This window comes from Nerophis lumbriciformis, linkage group LG07 (assembly GCF_033978685.3).
Source record: "Nerophis lumbriciformis linkage group LG07, RoL_Nlum_v2.1, whole genome shotgun sequence".
NCBI lineage: Eukaryota > Metazoa > Chordata > Actinopteri > Syngnathiformes > Syngnathidae > Nerophis > Nerophis lumbriciformis.
The window spans coordinates 36,462,501-36,474,348 of record NC_084554.2 but is presented as its reverse complement, the minus strand read 5'-3'; the positions used below and the strand labels follow the sequence as shown (position 1 = coordinate 36,474,348).

The following is an 11,848-nucleotide window of genomic DNA, read 5'->3' as shown; positions in this document are numbered from 1 at the left end:
TTGTAACAGTTTCTGCAACAAGAGCACGCAAGTCTGTTGTCATGGTGTTGAAGACAACCAATCCCATGCTGGATGTCAAAGGCTATCTATTTTCAAATACACGAAAAGACAGCATGTCAAGGCAACAGGTGTCCAACCCCTAATTGAAAGGCAATTATCTCCAAATGTGTGGAGATATGAAGTTTAGACAAGGTACTGTAGCACAGCCCCACGAGCTGGCATTCGTCGTATGTGCTGAGAAAAAACTGACGAGACAAATATCAGTGGGGACAAACAGTCAACAACAAAAAAAGGGGCAATCTTTATTTTGGTCAAATTTGAAAAGAAAGCTTGCCAAGCTACAGACCAGAAGGCAAAGCAAGGAAATTCATTTTTTTAGTGTAACGTTCACAGTAATAAGATAACTGCCTTAGAGGAACCACAGTCAGTCGGGACAAACTAAACATGAAGCAGTCTTGGAATGCACACAGAACCTTTACACACCAATAAATAATCAGAATCATTTTTAAAAAAATTGACAATTCAAGGTCTACTTGGATAGTCGCGTGATCAGGCGCACCAGGGATGTATTTTAAGGGGTGTTTTTTTTATTATTAGTTCTGTGCTTATTTGCTTACATATAAAGATAAATATTGTCACTGAATGCGCAGTAGCTTGCGATGATGACGTTACATTTTTGGCCCAAACGATTGTTCCCATATGTTATCAAGGGACAAATTTTCATGGCATCTGGGAATTGCTCTGATATGCTGCACTTAATCAGAATGACGATTCCAATCTGTAGTTCATTTGAAAGGTTATTTTACGGATTATCAACATCTAATTACAATAAAAAACATGACATTTTTAAGAGGCTTTTTGCGACTGCTTCATACAATATGGACAAAGGTCTTGGGACCAAATTATATGAGAGGTTGCCCTAGCATAAGGAACAATTTTCCTTTCCCCTTCTAACCTGATACTCACCATTAGAGCTACAGTACTTTGATGAAATAAGATTAGGTTCGTGATTTGTGTTTATATGACTGGCAATATTACAATTGTACTTTATTTATAAAAGATGGTCATTGTCTTTTTGCTATTGTGTGGTAGTTTGTCATGAAAAATAGTGTAATGTCTAAATTGAACAGTTTAAGAAATGTTTTCAGTGGCTTTGGCGACTTACTCAAAATGAGGTTACTCTCCTCCCCTTGAATGTATCTATTACATTGACTAACGGGGTACAAAAATGCACAGAAAGAAACCCTGCAGGAAGCTAACAATATATGAACCCAACATGGATTGAATCTCATTAGTCCATGCTGGACACCAACTGGGAAACCTGTTAAATGCAGATGCTGTGACAAGATGTGATGTGTGTGTGCAACCCATCTAAGCGAGGGGTCGTCTGGGGCTGTGCAAATGTTCTGTGCTGTAATGTGCTTTACCACACACTCACAGAAATACACTAAATGCACAATTGTGTGTAGCACCCCTACAAATAAAAATTTCCATGCAACAATTTACAAAACTAACTCATGTATGGCAACGTTTTCCATCTCGGGCACTTTCACGTTTGGATGATAAACTGATGCTTCCTGCTTTGTTTGAAGGCAGCGTTCACCTGTGTTCTACTGGTGGCTTAGGTAGGAAAAAGAAGATATGGGTTAGGCGTTTACACAACAGCTAGCTAACGAGGACGTCGAGGATCGCACGACACAAGCAGTGCGTTTGGGTCCCACACTCTGACGGCCGTTTTAGGTACAGACTGGGAAATATGGGAGAACAGCCTGCGCTAGACAGGCGTGTAAGCGGGGAGTGAGACGGAAAACAAAGATCATCACCACAGACGACGTGTCATCCATGCGTCTTTGAGTTCCACGTCACGGCAGCCGACTCGGCCCGTCATCCGCCATCCATCATCCAGCCCAGCGTTAATCCGTTTTCTTCTCTTCGGGATCTTTCTCGTCTTCCAGCCCGGCAGTCTCCTCCTCCTCTTCCTCCTCCTCCCGCTCATCTTCCTCATCGTCCTCCTCATCGTCGTCCGTGAGGCCCTCCCGCTTGAGCCCCTCCAGGTCGTCGGAGCCGTCGTCCGTCTCGGCTGTGCAGATACCGTAGCACATGAGGCTGATCACGCCCAGCGGCAGGCCGAACAGGAAGCAGCCCAGTAGCGGGGAGCTGCGGAACACTGACTAATAGGTGCAGAAACAAAAAGCAGGTGGGTATTGGGGGGGTCGGATGGAAAGGTTGGATAGGGGCGGGGCAAGGCGGGGAGAGTTAATTTGATGGAGCCATCATTCCTGTTGGCAAATTTACAGCCCGGCAGATGGCGCAAGAAGAAATAGTGCAAGGTGTGATCTATTTCTTGAGCAAATCTAACGATATAGGGAATGTGAGAGGAAAGTTGGTTCTGGAATATAAAACAGTGCTGGAGAGTGAATAGATCAATTTTCCCCTGCCTGGCCAAGTTAAAAGGTCAACAGGTTGGCATTTCAGCTCAATATTTTGCAGTACTCAGCTAGCTGTTCAACTCGTCCGTCAGAAGAATCAAGCTCACAACCCTGCAGCAGCAGGCCATATCCTTCACCACTAGGCCACAGCGTCCCCGAGCAGCAGCCGTAAACGTCAGAGCATTTATTTAATTCTACTTTAAAAGCGCCCCGTGGCTAATAAGTTAGCAGGCCCTAATGTAGACCACCGGAGACAGGAAGGAAGAAAGGAGTCCTAAATCACGGCCGAGCTGACAAGACAAATATCCTCTCCCCCTTCCAGTCATCGCCACGGGAAGAGCGTCGCTAACTACCGAGACCCAGCAACGTCAGATGTGACAGAGATGGGCATGCTATGCTAACACAGCTGGCCGCCATCCAGCCAGGCCTAATGCCGCTGCTGTCAAGGTAAGCAGTTAGATCTCGTTGGAGGCTTCTTATCTGCAGAGCATCCCATCATGTCACCGTTAGTGAGACAAGCTGGGACGACACGTTGTCCTCACTTTGATGCCGCGGAAAAGAGAGGGGAAAAAAATCCCTCCAAATGTTGCATTGGTTTTCCCTCGTTTGGTAATTCCCAGGCTGGCACTGCCAAACCTTGTCTGGCAATGAGTCCAGAGAGACATTAGCGGAAGTGACAACATTGCAATAATAATTTACCATATGTTTAAGCATTCCTCTCACAGCCATGGCACAGTAAACACAATATCTACACCCCGCTCAAAAAAAAAGGTGGGAGGAGATGGCAGTTGAGATACCTGACGCACATAATCACGTCTTCCTCTCATAAAGCTTGCCTTGCATATTGTCTTGGCTGCATGCGGCCCTGTGAAATGAGCTTTTTTTGTCTCTCAGAGGGAAAGTGCTACTTCTGTCAGCAAGCTTCAAGGAGCTCGCCGTGTGCGACAACACACACACCACATACGTCTATCGAGAATCTTTCCCTGAGTACTGCAATCTAAAGACTGCTCTTCCACAAGCGAGTAAAAGTAACAATCAACACTTAGAGATGATTAATTCCTGTTAAAACGTGTCGATATTCAAGGCTCACAAGTTAAAATGTGTGCAAACACTAACTCCACGTTTTATTTATTTCTTCTATTTACTATGTCTTTACTCTCACAGGGGAAATTGATGGATTAAAGGTTAATCAGTAACTAACTTATACAATGCAAATGTTCATGCTTATGACTTTGCCAATAGACCAACAGGGACTGTTTTTAGATTACCATTTCCAGTCAAAACTAAAACATATTTAGTAGAAACTTCCTTTTCTTAACCTTTTAACTTTGCCTAGTGCATTACTTAGTGCAATACTTTTGTTGTTACATTTGTTGTAATTAAAGTTGTTGCTTCCGCTACCGGACACCAAAATATAGATTTTGGTAACCTACTTATTATTGGGCATCTCAATAAATGATCTATTTGTGAATTTATCTCAGCAGTTCAAATAAAAGCGTGAAACTCAGTGATTCATGACACACAGCAAAACATTTAAAAAGCTAAATTCTTAATTTTATTCTAATCAGCAAATGATTAACAAAAGCCTTTAATAGAACTCCTAAAATCAGCATATGGAGATGCAGCCGGTAATTATTATTTTATTAAAGCCATTTAAGGTAATTTAATAGTTAAAGCTTTAACTTACTAAAAGAGCAAGAAATGAGCTGATCTTACCATAACAGTGGATCTGGCATCAAACGCCACTCGTTTGATCCTCTGAATGAAGCCGTCACCTCCCTGGGCCTGCAGGGAGACATAACTTTAATGGAGTCACCGGGGAGGAAATAGCTTATATGCTAATTTCACACCGGCGCCACTCGCCATCAGCGATTTGTCGCAATTACTTGAAGACAACGGCACAATCCGTAAAGAAGGACATTTTCAGTGCGTTTATAAAGAACAATTAACGTTGAGGTGCTCTTTAAAGCTTTAAAGGCTCACTGATTGAAAAACTTCACATGAGCAAACTGTCCCACTCGCCAAGACGGCCAATTAGTGACTTTGTGGGCGAGGTAGTCGAGAACTTCACAAAGGATTTGTTTATCCTGTGCAAGTTTGCTGTCTTTGTGTAATTGCATCAAATTCTCGGAAGCCAAGATGAAAAAAAACAGACAGAATCCCCTCTATGCTTTGAGAAGGAAAAAAAAAAAACACTTCATGACTGTCATGAAACCTGCAAATGAGGGCCCACCGCCTGTCAGTTTGCTCCTCCGGCGGCAGGCTCATGCTTCAGACATGGCTAACTACGCCGCCCGCGCTCAGCCGTTTCATCCTTCTGGATGACGAAGCAGCGGGACTTATTTTAGCTTGCTGGCAGTGCGCCTGTATATGCGCTTACTGAGTCCACATTATTGGGTATTCCTACACACACACACACAAATCAGAGCCAATACTAAAATGTATCAAGAAAAATTTTATGAAGCGTCTGCAAATGTCGGTTACTAATCACCACGACGTATTTCACCAGACATCCTAATAATTGAAAGTTAATTTGATGACTTATGATTTGGTGTGCTGGAAATACTGCAGCAGGGGTCGACAACTTTAAGCATACAAAGAGCCATTTCGCACCAAATAAAACCCACCCAGAGCCGCAAACTCTGTTTGATCCATAAAATGACGATAACACCACTTATAGTTTCATTACACTCATGCTATAGCATTCATGAAATCAAACACTAGACAGAAAACGACTCACCGAGTATTTTTGCTCTAATCAGCTTTATGCAGGAGTTCCGAAACTGCTCTTTCTCCTGTCATTTTCAGCTGGATATTTATTTGTTCTAGAAATGTCTGAGCATTTGATTTTTTGTTGTTTGCTATCTTCTCCCCACATGTTAAGCACAGTGGTGAACCAAACTAATCAACAGTGAAAGCAAATTAATCTGTCCATGAAACATTAAAAGTTCTATTTTCATCAGAAATGTTTTCTCTTTTTTGATTGCGAGCTCACCTGGGGGGTTGACCGCTAAAAACAATACAATTGCTTTGTAGCAAAAGATGATGCATACGGGGTGTGATGTACATTTCGATTGACAAAACAACCATTACATTAAAATAAAATAACTAAATAAAACTAAATAAATAAAAACTAAATAGATATTATTTATTGACATTTTGCTAACGAGAGCGGAGGTACGAAAAAGCCATATGCGGTTCCAGAGCATTCTCATTTGTAATAACCGGCTCGTTCTACAGTAATTGGCGGGAGTGTGACGGGAGTAATCCATTCTGCCTCTAGATTACTCTACCAATGCACCCACAAACCGCCAACAATACTTTATTGTTTTCATTTCGTGACTTGACTATTGACAAAAAATTGTTATTATAAGCGCTAACACAGATATACAATTTTTTGCCGCGCTGTGATCACAGAGAGCTAACTTGCTTGTGCTGACCGGATGAAAGTTAATTCTAGATTATGAATCATAGATAGATAGATAGATAGATAGCACTTTATTGATTCCTTCAGGAGAGTTACCTCAAGAAAATTTAAATTCCAGCAGCAGTGTACAGAATTGAGATCGAATTTATAAAGTAAAAAGTAAATAATGGGGGTATAAATGGAAATAAAATAAAAAATATAACAATAAGAATACAAATAAAAGGCAACAATAAGAAAAAAAATATAACAGTAAAAATAAGAATATAACAAGAGAAACTAGGCAGTAGTGACCACGTTATGAAAATGTATTGCACTGTTTTTTGTTGCAGATCATGCCTTTCACCTGGATAGTAGAATGTTCTGGCCATAAACTGAGAAGTTGGTTATTTGTGACATTCAACTTAGACCCACAAATGGCGAGAAAGACACAAAAAGACGCTCATTTGCGTCGCCGGCTTTTTTTTAACCTTTCGTGAGGATTATGGTTAATTCTTCATCTAAACAGGAAGATATGAACATCCCATCAGTCGGCATTCTATTGAGAGTAGACATACTGTAAATTATTATTTTTATTACGTTGGTTGTCTCTCATGAAGTCTGTCATGATTAGTGGTGGTGGTGTTGTCGAAGATTAAAACGAACGTTGTGATGCATCTGTGAAAATAATACACCGCCATATGCCTAAAATGAGCAAAATACGTAAATATTACTGTTATTATGAATGTACCTGTAACTAAATTACATATAAACATAGTTACAGCATGTATATAAAACCTTGATGGAGGTGTTTGGATTATTTTAAGAGTGCTTTATAGGCGGAAGAGCGCAACTCACATTGGCTCCATTGTTCGCTGACTTTTACTGTATTTACGTTTATTTACGAATTAGAATGCATGAAAAAAGAAAGTGTTCTTGTCTCACATAACGATTGTTAATGATAGGCAACATTCCCCCCCACAAAAGTGCCGTTTCCCTTTAGGTTGCATCATTGCAAGCAGAAGGCCTTCATTGGGATTGGCTGGCAACCTTGCTGACACTAAGACTGTCCAGGCCTTCAACTGCAGTGTGAGGTTTCCAGTGTTTACCCATCGGGACGTCTGTTTGTTATCGCGCAGAGGAGAGGGCCTCTGCTTGTTTGGCTTATGGTTTGGTACATGTAGCGACAATAGCTTCCTGAGCGGCACGCGGATTACAATGCAGAGCGGTGTACTAATCTTGTTGTTTGACTTGGAATTATTTGGGGATAATCTATTCAGAAAGGATGGCGATGTGAAATCTACACATGCAAAAAGAAGATTGCAACAACTACCTATTAGAAATGCGAGGCAAAATGCTTGATTAATCAGACTACTGGTGTGATTACGGTGGTAAGTACAAGAGGGAGGCAGACGCTGAGCCGAATGCATAAACACCAAGAAGTGTGAAGAGAGGAGAGGGGAATTCAGACCTGTGCAGAACCGTTCAGAACGCTGCTGATGAACTGGACCAGCTGCTCCACGGTCTCTGTGGGCTGGCTTGGCAGGAAGTACTGCTCGTTGGATGTGTTGAGGATGATAACCGAGGGCACCGTCACCTCTCTGAAGGGGGACAAAGACAAAAAAAAACATCTTTAATCCGCTCAACACCTCGGACTGCAATCATCAAAAGGCTTCATTTGGTAGGAACAAATTGTGGCGTTCCAAGAACAAATTACCATACAATGGCGTGATAAACATAGCCTTTGTACTCTGCTGCACTTTTCTCATGGGAATTCTTTCAGAGAGAGTTCTTTATTGGTGCGGGAAACAGACAAAGCAGCTGGATTTCTCCTCAATGTTGCAAACAGATTGCAAGCAACTCAAAGTTTCAAGGCTTCAAAAAAAGACACTGAATGCCCACTAAAGACCATTTTCATCAAGCAGTACAGTTTGCTTTATTCAAAGGTCTATGCATTAGAACTGAACCCAACCACAGGTTGACAAAGATGTCCTCTATTGACCCATCATGTGTGTAGTGTGTGGCCTTCCTGTTCTTTGTTGAATTGACTTTACACTATGTCACCACGCTATCATATCACGCTATTTACATAGGTGACGTAGCTATCGACATCCCACATACATTACTGAATGGCAAGATTGACAACAGATGAATAAACCAATAAATGGCCTGGATCAATTATAATTGTTATGTAAACAGTCCTCTTCATCATGCTGTTCACATTTTTGTCATATGAGACCAACACAATGCCTAAAAAAGTAATTGCCATGCTTCAGACAGGATGTTCTCAGAGGGAAGTGGCCACTGAGCTTAAAGTGTCATTAGCATGTTGCAATATTAGAATTGCCAACCTTGCAGAAATTGTAATACATTTTCAGATTTAATCTCTACACTAGGGTTATTTCGATACCAACACACAAAAATTACATCGCTAACTTTTTTTAGTAACATTAGTAGAAATGACTGCACAACACATGTGAGCACTGAGTCAAAATGAGCCAGCTTTTCCCCTATATTTACTAATTACAAATATGGCGCTTCTGGTTCGCCCTCCCCATAAACAATAATGCAACTGTGACCGTATGCATCGTACGTGTCAACACACACCTACTACACACCTGATTTGCCAGAATAGACATAGCAGAAGGGAGCCGTTTTTCAACTTTATCAAGGTACGCATTAAAAGTGAAACGAGAGTCTTACTTCATGCTAATCACGTACAAGCGGCCATGAAAAACAAAGCATTTGCTGCACGAGTGTGAGCGGAGTACCACCTCCGCAAGCCTAAGAAGTGTGCTTTACATGTGCAGAAAAAAACTACTCAACCTTTTTCGTTTTGTATGAGTGCTAAGAAGACAAAGCTTAGGAACACTTGGCCTTCCTGGTGAAATACGAAAACCAGTGGTATTCAAAATGTGGCCTTTTAATGGACCAGTGATAGACAAAAGAAAAAAAAGGCATAACCTATTGAAAAAAGGCTGAAATGTTGGTACTGGTAAAAAAAAATATATATATATATATATATATATATATATGTATATATATATATATATATGCCTAAAATATGTGTTTTAGCCTACTTCATTACTATATCAAAAAACTTTAAGAACAATATTGTTTGTTATGATGTACTGGGAGGCTGTATGTCGCTGCTGTCTTTTTAGAATGTAAAAAGGTAGACTATTGTTATTTATAGGGATGATGTTCGTTAAGAAATTATCGAGTTCGAGCCCATTATCGAATCCTCTTATCGAACCAATTCCTTATCGAATCTCTTATCGAATCCAGATGGGTTGTTGTGTGTGCACTGAGTTCCAAAAGCCAAAGATGTTAAATGACTGGGCCGGCACGCTGTTTATATGGAGGAAAAGCGGACGTGACTGAGGACAGTATGCGGCTGTTATAGGGTGAAGGTTTCAGGTGAGAGAGGACGCTAAAGGCACGACCCCAGTGAGCATATAGTGCTGCTATGTTTATTGTTTATTGTTTATTGAATGGATCCCCATTAGCTGACGCCAAGGCGACTGCTAGTCTTCCTGGGGTCCATATAGGAGCATACAAAATGAAAAATGCAAAGAATACATGCAATAACAGACATTATACAATGGAAAAATACAACATAAGATAAAAAGCTAGTTAAAACCAGTATTACAAATTCTCGTCATGTGGGCAGCTGCAATAGGTGTATCTTCAAAGCTGTCTTGAATGACAATTTACTTTGTGAGAGATTAATGTGAGATGGCAACCGATTCCAAAATGATGTACATCTATACATGACTGTATGTTTGAGGAGATTGGTCCTGGGAGCAGGAAGTGCCAAATAGCCATTGCTGGCATTCCTAGTGTCATGAATATGTGTATTAGTTGATTTTAAAAACCGTTTGTAAAAGTAATCTGGTGATTGATCTAAAATGATAGTTCTAAAGAACATAATGAGACTACAATGCATCTTTTGTTCAACAGACAACCAGGACAGGCGTGAATGCATAAATGCAATATTAGTGTGCAAAGAACATTTAAGTACCAGTCTAGCCGCTCTGTTCTGAACAAGTTGCAGTTTGTTCAGGTCAGACTTAGTCGTAGCGGACCATATTATAGGACAGTAATGAAGATGACAGAAAACCAAGGACTGTATGACTTGAGCCATTGTTGAGGATGTGCGTTGTATATAAAAAAATTGCACAAAAACATATCATTAACATGGACGAGGTGCCGCTCACTTTCGACATCCCGGTGAAGCACACTGGAGAAGAAGGGGACCAGGATGGTAGCGAATCGATACGCACAACGGGGCAAGAGAAGTCGGCTTTACCTGTTGTGCTAGCTTGCTATGCTAATGGACAACGAGACTGACTTTGAAAATGACGAGAGGGAATCTGGCGTGTTTGATGGAGAACTTGCCCAGCTGTTCATTTCAGACACAGAAGATGAGGACTTTGATGGATTTGTGGATGAGGATTGTTAAAAAAATAATGTGAGTACATTGATAAATACTTCAATAAAGTACAACCGAACTCAGCTTTGCTCCTGCTGCCCTTTTAAAACAGCGTCCATGCATGCTAGCGTATGTTTTAAGATACCGTCGATCATAATATGTTATTAGAGCGTATCAAAACACGTATTGGTATGTCAGACTTAGCCTTGTCTTGGTTTAACTCTTATCTTACTGACAGGATGCAGTGCGTCTCCCATAACAATATGACCTCGGACTATGTTAAGGTAACGTGTGGAGTTCCCCAGGGTTCGGTTCTTGGCCCTGCACCCTTCAGCATCTACATGCTGCCGCTAGGTGACATCATACGCAAATACGGTGTTAGCTTTCACTGTTATGCTGATGACACCCAACTCTACATGCCCCTAAAGCTGACCAACACGCCGGATTGTAGTCAGCTGGAGGCGTGTCTTAATGAAATTAAACAGTAGATGTCCGCTAACTTTTTGCAACTCAACACTAAGAAAACGGAAATGCTGATTATCGGTCCTGCGAGACACCGACGCCTATTTATTAATACCACCTTAACATTTGACAACCAAACAATTACACAAGGCGACTCGGTAAAGAATCTGGGTATTATCTTCGACCCAACTCTCTTCGTTTGAGTCACACATTAAGAGTGTTACTAAAACGGCCTTCTTTCACCTCCGTAATATCGCTAAAATTCGTTCCATTTTGTCCACTAGCGACGCTGAGATCATTATTCATGCGTTTGTTACGTCTCGTCTCGACTACTGTAACGTATTATTTTCGGGTCTCCCTATGTCAAGAATTAAAAGATTAAAATTGGTACAAAATGCGGCTGCTAGACTTTTGACAAGAACAAGAAAGTTTGATCATATTACGCCTATACTGGCTCACCTGCACTGGCTTCCTGTGCACTTAAGATGTGACTTTAAGGTTTTACTACTTACGTATAAAATACCACACGGTCTAGCTCCATCCTATCTTGCTGACTGTATTGTACCATATGTCCCGGCAAGAAATCTGCGTTCAAAGAACTCCGGCTTATTAGTGATTCCCAGAGCCCAAAAAAAGTCTGCAGGCTATAGAGCGTTTTCTATTTGGGCTCCAGTACTATGGAATGCACTCCCGTAACAGTTAGAGATGCTACCTCAGTAGAAGCATTTAAGTCCCATCTTAAAACTCACTTGTATATTCTAGCCTTTAAAAAGGGATTTGAATCCATGGAATTGGTTCTTTCCTTATCGAACAATCGGGAAAACCGGTTTCGAACATCATCCCTAGTTATTTATGAGCATATTTATCAGCACAGTATTGTTTGTTTTGATATATGCCACGGCTGTTCATTTTGAATAGATATCGTAGCTATCTCTTAGCAGCTGGTACTGCAATTTAAATTCTGTGCACAAATATGTGAAAGGAGAGTGACCTTAAAATACTTGACACTTTGAAACACTTTTCAATAAACTACTGAATTTTAAGGTACATTGGTTCAGTTTTTTTTCTTCCTGGAATTAAAAATCATGAAATTTACAGTGGTCTCAAAAATCATGAAAT

General features: G+C 40.9%; 1 protein-coding gene across 1 annotated transcript in view; it reads right to left on the bottom strand.

Annotated features, from left to right (window-relative positions):
• Window positions 1-277: 277 nt before the first annotated feature.
• Window positions 278-11,848, bottom strand: part of LOC133609559 (protein disulfide-isomerase TMX3-like) — a 41,553-nt gene continuing 29,982 nt past the window's right edge. Inside the window, exons 14-16 of the mRNA XM_061965249.1 lie at window positions 7,304-7,433; window positions 4,146-4,214; window positions 278-2,171 (exon numbers count right to left, since the gene is read on the bottom strand). Of these exons, the coding sequence (XP_061821233.1) occupies window positions 1,914-2,171; window positions 4,146-4,214; window positions 7,304-7,433 (457 nt within the window). The 3' untranslated portion in view covers window positions 278-1,913. The remainder of the gene's footprint in view (window positions 2,172-4,145; window positions 4,215-7,303; window positions 7,434-11,848) is intronic.